The following is a 14432-nucleotide window of genomic DNA, read 5'->3' on the forward strand; positions in this document are numbered from 1 at the left end:
TATGCTTAGATTTTGCATATATTCTTGGCTCAACGTATGTACTTCATATGTGTCTAAGGATATAATCATTTTTTCCAGATTCTCCATCTGTTGGTGTATAAATTTTGAAAATTGCTTCTGATGATCCTTTAGATTTCAATCATGTCAGATGTGATTTCAAGTTTTTATTTTTAGTTTCCTTAATTTAGGCTTCTCATTCTTTTGGTAATTTTTACAAAAGGTTTATCAATCTTGTTTACCATTTCAAAGAAATAAATCTCTGGATTTCAGATTTTTGTACATTTTAAGTTTCAATTCCATTAATTTCTTCTACAATCCTTAAAAGTTGGTTTCGTCTACTGTATTGATATCTGACTTATTCCTTCTTTTCTAGAAACTTGAGATGCATAATTATGTTATTTATATGTCCTTGTTCTGTTTTTCTAATGTAGGTACACATGTAAACATTTCTTCTAAAACTTTCACAGACTCCCATATATAGTATTTCCAAAATAATTTTCTATGAGGAACTTAAATTTCTCTAGATTTCTTCAATGATCTAATGATCATTTAAGGGATTATTACTCTATTTCTTATGCTTGTGTTATTCCATTTCTATATATTTTGTCTCTGAGGTTGTTGATTTGCTGTTGATTCCCTGTTTTATTTCATGATGATATTATGGGATGCCTGAAATTATTTCAAATGTATCAAGCTTTTTGCTATTCTATGATCTAAAATGTGGTCTGTTCTGAGAATGTTATGGAGCATGTTGAAAGAGAGTGTATTCTATTGATGTTGGATAAAAACAAAATGGTTAGGTCCATTTGATTTACAATATATTTTATTTTTGATGTTTTGTTGCTGCTGGTTTTCTGGTTCACCTATTTGTGATAGTAGTACTGAAATCTGCACCTCTAACATTTTATGTCTGATAGTGCCAGATTCTTGCTGTGTTCATATTTTGATTGTTATATCTTCCTGATATGTTGTTTCCCTTATTAGTATTTTGTGCTTTCTTTTCTGACCCCTTTTGGTTTAACATCTACCTTGTCAGACATGCATGTAGCTGCCCCTGCTTCTTTTAGGGCCCTGTCTCTAGAATTCATTTCCCATGCTTTCCCTTTTTTATAGGAAATCTCTACAGGTGTATTTCTTGTAGGCAACTTTGGATGGACAATGTGTTTTGATTCAGGTTTACAATCTCTTCTTTAACTAAAGAATTAGAATTTTTAACATTGCATGTCAAAAGAAATCTCCAGCATAGTGAAAAGAAAACCCACAAACTGGGAAAAGATTTTAGTGAACTCTCTTTCAGACAAGGGACTCTTGTCTAAAACATATAAAGAATTAAAAAAAAACTCAGACCCCCAAAATTCAAAGATCCAATCCAAAAATGGGCATGTGAGATGAACACGCACTTCTCAGATGAAGAAATGCAAATGGCAAATAAATACATGAAAAAATGTTCATCATCATTGGTCATTAGAGAAATGCAAATTAAAACCACACTGAGATACCATCTCACTCCTGAAAGAATGGCCAGGATCAAGAAAACCAACAACAACAAATGCTGGAGAGGCTGTGGGGAAAAAGGAACTCTCCTACACTGTTGGTGGGAGTGTAGACTGGTGCAGCCTTTGTGGAGGTCAATCTGGAGATTTCTCAAAAAGCTGGGATTGGAAGTCTCACTTATTCCAGCTATTCCACTTCTAGGCATATTCCCAGAAGAATTGAAAGCATCATACCACAGTGATATATGTGCACCTATGTTTATAGCATCACAATTTGTAATCGCCAGATCTTGGAAACAACCCAAGTGTCCATCAACTGAGGAATGGATAAAAAAGTAGTGGTATTTCTATACAATGGAGTATTATTCAGCTATAAAGAAGAATCACATTGAGATATTTATCAATAAATGGGCACAGCTTGAGATCATACTCATAAATGAAATAAATCAATCTCGCATGTGTGAATACTGAATAGTTTCCCTAATGTAAGTAATGATTCAAATATATAAAAAAAATGTGGTAATCATGATTCCCCATTATGTGGTCTTGAAGCCTCATAAAGTTTTCACTTATTAATTGGAAAGGCTTTATTCTGGGCTTCTTGATATGGAAATATTTGAAGCTATAGTATATGAAGTTTTATTCAAATATTTCAAGGAAAAAGACAGACACTATGGTAACTACTTTTAAGTCGGGTTATTTGGTGGTGAAGCACTAGGTTGCTGAAACAGTCATGCTTTGACCTGTATTGTTATATTGTTATGTCCTGTTTTATCTCAATCTCTCCCTTATTCATTAAAAAAATTATTTAGTTATTTTTTATTTTTTTTTAATTAAGGGGAAAAATTTAAAAAATTAGCAGGATATATAATAGTAACTTTTTTTTGATTTCCTATTAACTTGTTTTGAAGTCCTGTAATACTCCCACTATCTTGTTTGGACTGATTAGACTCTGTTCCATTCTGTATGACTAGTATCAAGTTTGAGGGTATAGGCAACTACTTTGAAGGCAATAAGATTCACTAAGATGCCCATTCTGGTTTGACTATTGTCTCCTTTGGAAGTCCTGTAATGTTTACAATGCTTAAGTTTTATTGGTCTTGTTCTCTACTGTTTTGTTCAACTTTATAATATCTAATGAGAAAGACAATTCTTTTTAAGGAAACAAGAGACATTGTTGATAACCATTGTTGATAACCTTGTACTCTATTTTACATCATGTACTATGTCTATCCTTGGTTTTGACTGACAGCTTTGTTTTGCCATATTTGACTTTATTCTCTCCCCCCCCCCAAATGTAATAAGAACTAAGGAGTAATAAAACCCAAAATGTGTAAATTTTGTTGTAAAAAAGAGAGGGGAAAAAAGGGCTCTAAAGGATACAATAGCAAGAGTGTTTAGGGGTGTTAAATAGTTGACCATATTAATGTTTTTGGTTGGATCATTGAACACAATTGTTTGCAGTCTCACTGTTTGAATGTCCACTTTGTATGCTTTGATACTGTGATTTGAGCAACTATCTCTAAGATGATAATATGTAATCTATTAACTGGTGATTTCTTACTGCTTTTTTTTTGTAGCTCTGTATTACTTGTACCCTTACACCACTTTGTTTTGTTTTGTTTTTTCTCTTTTTCCTTTTAAATAAAATTTAAAAAAAAAGAAAATGGTACTATTGAAATCAGTGTACACATTCCTGTCATTTTTTTTTGTCTTACACTTGATTCTTTCTAATTTTTATTCTTTCATCAGTACTTTCATTGAGCTTTCTTCTTCTCTTTTCTCTCTCAATTATTGTGTTCTGGGTTTGTATTTAGGATTCCCTTAAGAATTTCCAGCAAAGCTAGTTTGGTGGATAAGAATTTGGTCTAGCTTATGTTTATCATGGAAGGTCTGGTTTTCATTTGATTTTGCAGAATGCATCAATCTGGGTTAGCAACTAGATTCTTTCAGGTTTTGAAAAAATTCATTCCAATTTTCTTCCTCTACCTTAAATTCTCTTGTGAGAAATCTGCTGTTTTGATAGATTTGGCCTTACAAGTAATTTGACACTTCTCTTAACAGTTTTATTCTTGTTTCTTTGTTCTGGACTTCAGGCACTTTGATGATAGCACGCTGTGTTGATGTTCTTTTCTGGTTGTTTCTGTGTGTGGTTCTCAGTGCCTCCCTTTACCTACATATTTCTCTCATCTCCAAATTTTAGACAATTTTCTGCTGTAATTTCATTGAACAGATATTTTTAATGCAGTATCCTTTACTTCAGCACCTTCTTCTAGGCCAGTAGACTTTAAGTTCATTCTTTACATTTATGCAGGAATGCCTACATAATTAGATCAGTGTTATTCATTCCCATTTTGTCTATTCTTTCTGTGTTTTCTACCATTCCTATCCTATTTTGCCACCAGATATTTTATCTTCTGATTTACTTTGTCTATTGCCTATATTTCAATGGTTCTTTAAACTTTTTTTTTTTTTTTTTTGAGATTTTCACTTTAGAGTTTCTACTTGGTTCTTTTTTAGAAATTCTTTCTTTACTAAAATAGTCATTAAGACTCCACACTACAATCTTTAATTAATTTAATTGCATTGCATATTTACTTTACCTCATTGATCAATTTAGTTTTAATTTATTCATCTGCTTATCTTTATTGATCTGTTTAACCATTTTAATCATCAGGTTTTTAAAAAAATTCTTTACCTGGAATTTCCACTACTTCCTTAACTATGAAGTTATCTTTTATAGAGTTGTGTATTTATGCAGAGATCTCATTACCTTGTTTTCTCATTTTAGTTTTGTCTCTCTATTGTGTGAGGGTTGCAAATGGTTAGTTATTTCTGGGGTCCCATGAATAACAAGTATGACTCGTCAGGAAGGTTTCTACTTGTACCTTTATGAATATTCCTAACGTTGTTGGACAGAGTCTGAACATTTTTGGAATTGCCAAAACACAATTAAGATGGAGACTCTTCATTGAAAAGTGCACTCGTTAGTGATCCAAAGAGATCTAATGTGTTGCTGGCAGTGTACTGGTACCCAGGTAACTGACCCTCTTGTGTACTTGAGAGCTACCATGTGTGATTGTTGGTGCTACTATCAAAGTTGCCTCCTCTTCTCTATAAAGTGGCAATGTCCACACTGGAGACTAAAAGTTTATTGTGTACTTACCATGGCCCAATCCTGGAGTAGACTTGTAGAAAGTCACCCTGGGCAGTAAAGTTTTAACTTTCCTAAAGTTTTAAAAGAATCTTTTTCAAAACAATGATGCAATCAAATGGACTTCCCATGTTACAAACCACTAACTTGTCTTATAAATTAACTTTTAAAAACGAGAGGAGTAAATCCAAACAAAAACCACTTCTGTTGTAGCTAACAATCACAATTTCTCTAATGCTTACATGAAGGAAAGCAGAAATTCTGGCATTTTTATGAATGGAATTGCCAACCATTATTCTTTTTTCAGGTTCATATTTATGAAGGTATCATAATATGTCCAAGAACTGTCCTTTAAAAAACCAGTCAATAAGGACCTGTTAATTAAGCTATAGTAATTACATTTATGCAAGGCAAGTTTGTATATGAGTACTGGGGAAACCTGACATTCCATTATATATTTTATTTTGACATATGACTTCCTAAAATTATTTAAATACATGTACAGTATCCTCAAAGAAAGATTTATGTGATGGGTGAATGTGTAGGAAGGAACATGGAAAAATCTGTTTTGAAACATGCGCAGTTCCTACTCACCAGCGTAAACCAAAAGTAGGTGCTTATAAGAAATGTTAGTATGGGCATGTTCTGACCTACAGTCATGGCCAGTGTGACAGAATCAACTGAACAAGCCGCCATCAAAAGGGTAAGCACCATAATGAAGAAAGCCTCCACTGTTGGTTTCAATCCTTGGAAAGAAAAGAAGGTGTTAGTCTAGTTGCATGCTTTTTATATTTGTGATGGTTTAGTGTGAAAATAGCATTACAACATTGTGAGAAATTAATATCAGAAGGCAAAAAGTAACCAATAAACAGGTACCCTAGTTCATCAATTTTATTATCTCCTGCAAGGAAATGTAAAAACTTATCACAGATTTATTTCAAACTTACTCCAAAAGCACTTTTCCATATAACACCAATGACTGAGTACATGAACTTAGGAGCAACTGCTGATTCCCCAGATGAAGTGTTAGAGCCAACACAACCAGTTAGAATTCTGCTGTCCTCTCTCACAGGAAACTCATCAGTGACATGTTCACTTAAGCAGACATTTCCACAGTAGAAATGAGTATAGAAACTGGGGTCAGATTTATATGCTCAGAGTAGTTTTAAATCTCCACCAAAGAATAGCAAGGCACTCCACACCTCTTCAATAGAGAATGGGGAGCTTAAGCTTCACAAACTACTTTGTAAACAATAATGACTTCTTGTTATAGGTTCAACAGTCTGAAGATTGAAAACAGGTACAGTAATACCAGTCAGTACTCAAAATATCTGCATGATATTCCTAACTTTTATGACATATCTTCTATTAATATAATGAAAGTCTTCAGCCTTGTTAGTGGTTATATTACTTATTGTGTTATAAAATAAGTATTTCTAGTGTGTTTATGTGCATGTGTGTGTGTGCAGTGAGTCAGTGGTGAACCATAAATACACAAATAAATCTTTCTACAACCATGAAATAAGTATTTCTACTAATAAATAAATCCCAAAGTCATCTTCTGTCTCTCATTGAACAGTGAGAGAAAGAGCATGTGCATTTATGGAAATTTTTAATGTCTCTCTTTTTATTTATATATATATTTGTGTATGTACATATATTTATAATTCAGTTTACGTAATATGATAGATGATAGAAAGATACATACATAGATTATAGATAGAGGTTTAAAGACAGAGGTGTCTTGAGGTCATACACATAAGTGAAATAAATCAGACTCACAGATGTAAATATAATTTTGTTTCCCTTGCGTAAAACCCTGAAAGAGTAAATAAGATCAATAATTTTTGTGAAAATGAAAGAGAAAGAAAGCATTTGAAAAGACAGAACAACTGGGTTCAGGTAAAGGAGGAAAGAAAGAAGGGAAAAGATTGTGTGTGTGTGTGTGGACAAGATAGATATCTATGCTATTCATCTCTATTATTTCATCAAAAAGAACAGTTTGTGCTTTCATTGTTAGTTTGATAATTTTTATGTCTAAATCTTATCTGAACAACTACTCTGAAGATAACAATATGCTATATATTAACTAGTGTTAATATCCTATTTGTTTTGAAATTCTGTATGGTTGTTTTCATTCTTTTTCATTGTGGTTGTTTTCTTTTTAAGATAAAAAAATTATTAAGTTCCTATCTAAATTTTATTTTTTTAGATATATATGCTGAAAGATTTAGAAAATACAAATAGTCATGCAAAACAGTCCAATTTGTGCAAGATAGACTAAAAAAATCTTACAAATCATTTCCATATTTGAGTATAACACACAATAAGTGTGTATCTTAATAAAATATATTTTGACAAACAGTTTCAAACTTTCAGTTGGAAAAAGTCTTGTGAAAAAAATCCGCACTGCATAGGTATTTTAGAGTGTGCATGTTTGATGGTTACAGGGTTCCCTTGTTTTGGGCATGATCTGCAGTTTTGAGAATCATAACTCTAAAGACAAAGAGAAATCAGCTTTACCTCACATTCAAGACTAAAGACACAGCCTCCTTGTCTTGTTACTTACCTATAATGAAGTATAGTATGCAAGTGTACATAAAACTTTGCAACAACCTTCTGGGAAGCAAATCACTTAAAAGTTTTCCAAGGAAGTAAGATGGCACTCCATAGTATCCACTCATATACTCATGCCTATAGATGAAAAACACATATTACACATCCTTGACAAGTTAATAAGGCATAAACTAGTAGAAAAGATTCTTTCTCTACAGTTTTCTTCTGCTTCATTTATAATATGAGAGCATCCCACATCCTCCATACTAACTCTTCATGCTCTCAGATGCCAGCACCTCTGACACAGGAGGCTCTCACTGTGGCCTTTCTCATTACAGATCACTCTTGTCTTCCACACTGTTCTCAAAGACTACACTTCTCCCCTGACGCTGCTTCTCTGTAAAGAGCAGAACTTCAAGCGTTAATCTGAATGGGGGTGAGGGCTCTTTCTGCCTTCTGATTATGAAGGTCCATTATTATTCTTGAAGAGCCCCAATGCAGCTAAGTTATTTCTACAGCTACTCTTATATTTAAATAAAAGACTTATTTTAGTGATTACACCTGTAATCTACAGAGTTCCATCAGCTAACACGTCCTAAACTTTCCTCTTCCTGACATCTTTCCCTCATAATTCTAAGCTCTTCCACTACTATCTTCATTCCTTCCCTTTTTGATGTTTCCTATTTTTGGCAAGTAACTATGGGCAAATTTCCTCCATCTCTGAAAAAACAGAACAAACAAAATCATCCTTCTTCTTGCTATAAAGTTTAGTTCTCGTCTCTTCTCCAAACAAGGGAGCAAGAGTTGAACTTGCTCACATTCTTTGTCACCTTTAACTTCCAACTGCAGTTTGGTGTTAGACCCACCATTTATTCTCATCCATTCCTCAAAACTAACCAAAGACTCTTTAGGCCTTTTATCACTGCTTCCTGCACATCATTGGCATTTACTGAATAAAATTTAAACTCCCAACTCCTTAACTTGGTATCTGGCACCATAACTGTGCCATTTTTCCCATGTCCTTGGCTACATTATCTCAATAAGTGTTGATGCCCTCCATAAATTTTAAAATTTCATAAGTGACCAATATTTATAATTTATAATTGAGAACAATTAAATAAGGAAAATTTAGAAAACATTAACAGTCCTCAGAATGACATTATTAGCCACATTCTAGATGCAGTCATTTTGCCAGAAATCCTCAATGACTCATCCCAAAATACATCCCTACTCACATCAAAAGCTTCTTCTCCCCCAAAAAGAGCTGTACTGCAGACAAATAGCTAACACAATGGGAGACTGTCAACATATAAAGCATCCATGACCTGTAGGATAGAGGACAAATGAAAACTTCTCAGTTATTTAAACACACTTAGGTCACTTTTGTACCAAGACTTTTCCAAAAATAACATAACATGAACTGATCAAAGGGAAAGATAAGATGTAAAACTATTCTGATAAAAATAAAGATGAGATGTCAAAAGGGCAAAGAAGCAAACTAGTCAAATCCTGTCCATGACCTAAAACTAAGAACTACAGGAAATATCTGTTCCTTTGTCTGAGGATACTGTGTGTTTTTTACAAAGAAAATGTTGAGCTTCTAGATTTTGGTGTACCTCCTATATATATGTTTTCTGTGTGCTTAGAGGACCTGAGGTCTTTCCAAATTTTCACCAGTGGTCTGGACATTGCCCAGTACTTGGAACGATCAGTAGGCTCACAGGATATTATATTCATGTGAGCTAAAGTTTAAACCACAAGCTTTTATGGATTTTACGTATAGATAACTATTAAGAAAGCAAAGGAAAAACAACATCACGTTTTCTTTGATTTTCATATAGACACCCGTCACCTGTTTCTTGACCTACTACTGGCTAAATTTCTTCCTAACACAACGGAATATTATTGAGTCTAAGGAAGAAACAAAATTTAAAGGCAAGTTAAAACTTAGGTCAACCTTAAGGATAATATGCTTAGGGAAATAAGACGTAATAAGAAATAAGACACACTCATACACACGAGTGCAAAAACTCAATATATCAGGTTCTTGGAGTAGTAAAATTCATAGAGCAGAAAGAATTCTACAAATCAGGCATTTGGAAAGACAAACAAGTAATTAGTGTTCTCCTGGACATGGAGATTTTATTGGAAAAAAAACATTTGTAGAATGGGATGGCGGTGATGCCAGTACAAAATGAATGTACTTGATGCTACTGTACACTTAAAATAGTTAAAACTGAAATTTTGAGTTATGTACAGTATAATACTACATATATACAGGTGTGACAAAAAGTAAGCCTTTTTACTCATTTTTCATGCATCAACTCATCTCACCACAATAAAACAAAGACATATACTTGTCCTACACTAAAATTCTGAACAGATATCTATAAGCTTGAACAAAGTGACATTATTTCACAAAATCAAGAGGCAAAATTACTTACCTATTCTGAACTTCAGCACAATCATTTTTTATCCCAAGGTAAAAGGCACCCATAAGCAATCCCTCTATAAATGTTATAATGAGCTTTCCAAACAGAAAAAGAAAAAAAAAAAAAAAGGAAAGAGTTTCAATTACAAGTAAAATTTTTACACATTATTTACTGGGGATAGATGAAATAAACAAAGACTTTAATTGTGCTGGCCAACGTTCCACAGAGAATATAAAGTATACTTTACTAGACTCATAGAGATATACATACATATATATGTGTATATGTAAATGTAGGCACATATAGATAAGGATATTTATAGAAATAAATATAGATAGATATACAGACTAGACACAGATGTCTGCACTGAATTTAACACTCTTAATGTGCTGGCCAACAATCCTTGGAGAGTATAAAGTACACTCTGTTAGACTCTTCCCTACACTAAACTGAAAATGTATGAGTTGTTTCGGAAGCTAACAGGACAACAGAGGAGATGACCAGAACAGTTAAAGTTCTTCCCAGTGTTCCGCCACACACTATTAGATCAGGACACAGCTCAGGTGCTGTACTCATGAATCTTACGAAGCATAAAAGAACAACACAGGCACCTGGAGGAGTCTTTGTGGAAATTAAATAGAGTCTACATGACTATGAGTCGTGTCTTGAACTGACATGTCAATGTCAGTCTCTGTGCCTGTGGACATGAACAGTTTTACACAACAAGAAACTAAAGTGAAACTGAGATGAATTCAAATGACATTTTAGAGCTATGAATTAGCTCAAAGGTAAAGTGCTTGCTCAGCATTTACAAGAACCCAGGATTGATCCTTAGTTTAAAGTGCACATTGGCATTTTTCATAATAAGGAGTCAGGAATGAAATTTATGCCAGTTATCCAATCTCTAAGAAGTCGTTGACTCTATAAAAAAAGATAATTCACGTTAAGCAAATCTTTCTGCCAACTTTCCCTAGGAAGACTAAAGATCTGCCTTTACCTGTGTCTGTCAATGCTTTTCCATCAATCTTAGCCTGTGAGCCCTGCGGTCCATAAGGCCACCTGGGCTGCCAGTACTTGCATCCTTCATTTACATAAACTAGGTAGATTGCTCCCAGGGGTACTACACAAATATCTCCTTTGTTTTTAGGATAAAAATTTCTGCAGCACCAGCAATTAGTTTTGGCTTCACCACTACTTTTTGACATAATGTAATGGGGGAATTCTAATTAGTTACTAGTGGATTACATATAAACATATGAGAAATGATCATCTAAAAATAAAAATGTCCTACCATGTATCTTGGAAATGTCTTAACTGAAAAATTTCAATAGTAGAGCAGGAAGAAGACATGAAGTAATTAATTTTAAAAATGTGTTTGGAATGAAGAAAGATATAGAAGTATAACAGAATAATGATCTGTAGGATTAGCCTGTTAAAACAATAGTCTATGAAGAACATCATTTAAATGCACCACTTATGAGATAACCTTTAAAAATACCCTTGTTAATCAAATAGTAATATGAGAGCAATTCAGTTATCCTGGCATATTTTCACTATACTCAGAATATACTCATCTTCATTTTAGAGCAGTTTTCCAAGATAAATGCTGATGGTTCTATCAACATGCAGCATGCCCACTGGGCAATAGCACAGTAAAACATTTTATGATATTCATAAAACTAAACACTCCACATCCTTTGTGTTTGTTTTTCAAACATGATACCTTATCCCAAGTCTTAGTTACTTTCTCATCATTGGAAAACAGTACCCAAAACCTACAACTTAAGGAAAACAGGTTAATTTTTACTCTTGATTTTCAGAGGTTTAAGTCCAGTTAGCTGTCTCTAAGGCAGAATGTGGAGAAATGGCCCAAGTAGAAGAAAAATGCTCATGTTATGGTGGACAGGAAGCAGAGAGAGAGAGAACAGAAGCAACAGAGAGTGAGACACATTCTTCCAGGTCATGACCCCAGTGATTCACTGGTGATCAGTCCAGATCTCCCAGCATCAAGTGAGCTATATCGTGAAATCATTTCCTAAATCTCATCATCCAATCACTTTTGAAACTCTCTACTTCTGCATGCAGGGGACTCTGAAAAGACATGAGATCTAAACCATGATATAACCAAAATATCACTATAATCAATAGGATGAGTCATACAGGTTTTAAAATTCTTGAATTATTTTGGTCAGTTTTTAGATATATTGAGAAAACAATACATTTTATGATAAAGTCCTGCTTTTCATGCTTTTTATAAGGTACAAATTGTTATTCATTCTGTCATGAGAGAAAATTTCAGGCAAACTGAACATTGCACAATAAAAGAAATAACACTGGTATGAGCATTGGGCATCTGGTCTGTTGAATAAAATAATTAATTGAGCAAAGCCATCCAACTTTTCTAATATATTATGCTTCTTCCCGATGTTCGCGCACCAATCACTTCTTGTAAATCTTCTAAGACAAAACTTAGCACCAGTAATAATTGACTGAATTTGGTTTAAAAAACAACTCCAAGAAACATTTACAGCATACAAATTTCTGCATCCATTAGTTTATCAAATCAAACAGGCTTTATTAGAGTCTATTACCTTTCTTTTCTTACTCTGGTAACTATTATAGTTATTTAATTACCTCAGGTAATTTCAATAGCAATAAAAATACCTACAAACATAGATCAACCAGCTACAACATTAATCAACAATTGTAGCTATAAATAGTAGCTACATCTTCAGGGTCCTCACTAACAAAACCTGCTGCATTTTCACAATCATAAATAATTTTTTCTCATATACTGTAGCAATCAATTAAAATCTCTACTTGATCATTACTAGCTCATCAATACAATACTAAAAACTCTACAATTAATCTTAATAACAAAGTGCTTCAAATAATTATGCTAGACATTCACGTCTCTAGGTTCCATTCTGTAGCTAAAGCTGTTGTGTAACCAAATACAGCTATTATTCCTTCTAGACGGATTAAAAATATTATGAGTCCTAAAAATTACCCACCTTGACTTACAATGAGTATACATCTAATACGATCGCTAACAATCAATATTAGGCCGCCATAAAATGGAAGAGGGTTTTGCTGATAGGCATATAAAGCCTATGATAAACAAGACACTAAGAATGTGTATAGTGTTTAAAGTCATAATTCCTACATGGAATTTTACCATGACCAGTGGCATGAAAAACCACTGTGTAACTGAACTATAGAAACAAAGCTAATGACCCACATACAAAAATCACACTCACTAGTCAAAATCATCCGTCATTCATTTATCAACCTCCCAGCTCCATCTAGCATCTCGGCATGATGAAATTTTGGCTCCCGCTTAGAATCTGCCTAGGGTTAAAAATTATCACAGGACCATTTGTAGCAATACACTGTACTATACACACAGCCACAACATTCTCATCCATCACTCACATCTGCTGAGATATCAACTATGGCTGACTGATCTGATACCTGCATGTCAATGGAGCATCAACATTTTTCATTTTCCTCTACCTCCACTATGGATCCTGCACATTTCCAAAAACTTGAAACATCAGAGTCCTGCTCATATTTACAATCATGGCCACTGCTTTCATAGGATACACTGAGGTATCCCGGGGACAAATATCATTCTGAGGTGCCACCATAATCACAAACCTCCTATCAGCAATCCCCTACATTGGTACAACCCTTGTCAAATTAATCTGACGTGGCTTTTATCCTTTGATAAAAAGTAGCTGAAAAGTGATTAAAAATAATTCTCCAAATATGTTACCGTTCACAGATATTTAGCCAATATTTCTGAGGGTGTTCTGAGGGGTGTTTAAGGTTGTCTCTAATAGAATGAATCCAGAGTCACATGTTTAATATGCTAATAGAAAGGATTCTTCATTTGATCAGGTGTTATATCTGCCAAGTTGATTTGATCAGAAATAACCTTGGCACATTAAATGAATTATACTTTCCTTATACAAATAACCAATATGTGGCAAGATTTTCCAAATACAACTATTAGTAAATAACCAATGCTGAGACACCGAAACACACAACAAGTTCAAAGAAAAAAATCTGTAGGAAAATAGATATAAGATTTGACATAAGAAGTCTTAAATAATTCAACAGCTCCATATACAAAAATGATGCAAATAAAAAAGAAGATGAAGTTAAAGAAGCTATCCCAAGGTCTGTAATAATGGCCCAGAGATTAGAAGGCCAGACATCAATTTGTGCTAAGGAGTAAGACAAAAATAGCTTTCAGCAATTTTAACAATAGAGGAAGGAGACCAAAAGTAATGTTTCTTATAATATCAAATACATATGAAATGAAAATTTGATATCTATGAATAAAATTTTATCAATACAGAGTCATGTTCATTTTCTTACATATTAGTTAAGACTGTATCCACAATAAAATAGCAAGATTCATGATCTGAGCAAAAGACCATATAGGACCTGAAAAGTTCAACATATTTACTATCTGATCCTATACAAAAAAAGGTTTCATACTGCGTTATTATTCCAGTATTTCTAAACCTGAACAGTAATTGTGAAGCTCAAGGAAATACTTGGTTCTACACTTATTCTAAATACTGATGCTTCTCTGAACCTTGCTAGGATTCTTCTGTGGAAATGAGCCTGTTGGTGCACCACAGAGGGTGAAAATGCACCTGAACTTTGAAGGACATGGAGGCCTAGCACCTAACCACATACACTCCTACTGTATGTAAGTAAGTGTGTTCCAGTCAGGCACAGCCCAGAGCTACTGTGTTTTCTCTTGGGGGATCAGATATATAC

The 14432-nt window shown here is 33.8% G+C and overlaps 1 protein-coding gene and 1 pseudogene across 1 annotated transcript in view; one reads left to right on the plus strand and one right to left on the minus strand.

The window, feature by feature from the left end:
- Positions 1 to 14432, plus strand: part of LOC106027768 (thyroid hormone receptor-associated protein 3-like) — a 286224-nt pseudogene that overhangs the window by 13022 nt on the left and 258770 nt on the right.
- The window catches only part of LOC100717413 (broad substrate specificity ATP-binding cassette transporter ABCG2-like), a 73515-nt gene that overhangs the window by 6558 nt on the left and 52525 nt on the right, over positions 1 to 14432 (minus strand). The window contains exons 10-13 of the mRNA XM_013152686.3: positions 9648 to 9730; positions 8439 to 8528; positions 7217 to 7341; positions 5242 to 5393 (exon numbers count right to left, since the gene is read on the minus strand). Coding sequence (XP_013008140.3) covers positions 5242 to 5393; positions 7217 to 7341; positions 8439 to 8528; positions 9648 to 9730 — 450 coding nt within the window. The remainder of the gene's footprint in view (positions 1 to 5241; positions 5394 to 7216; positions 7342 to 8438; positions 8529 to 9647; positions 9731 to 14432) is intronic.

The sequence above is a fragment of the Cavia porcellus genome, unplaced genomic scaffold, assembly GCF_034190915.1.
Source record: "Cavia porcellus strain 051 isolate PalLab524CR breed Dunkin Hartley unplaced genomic scaffold, mCavPor4.1 scaffold_4, whole genome shotgun sequence".
In the NCBI taxonomy this organism is placed as follows: domain Eukaryota; kingdom Metazoa; phylum Chordata; class Mammalia; order Rodentia; family Caviidae; genus Cavia; species Cavia porcellus.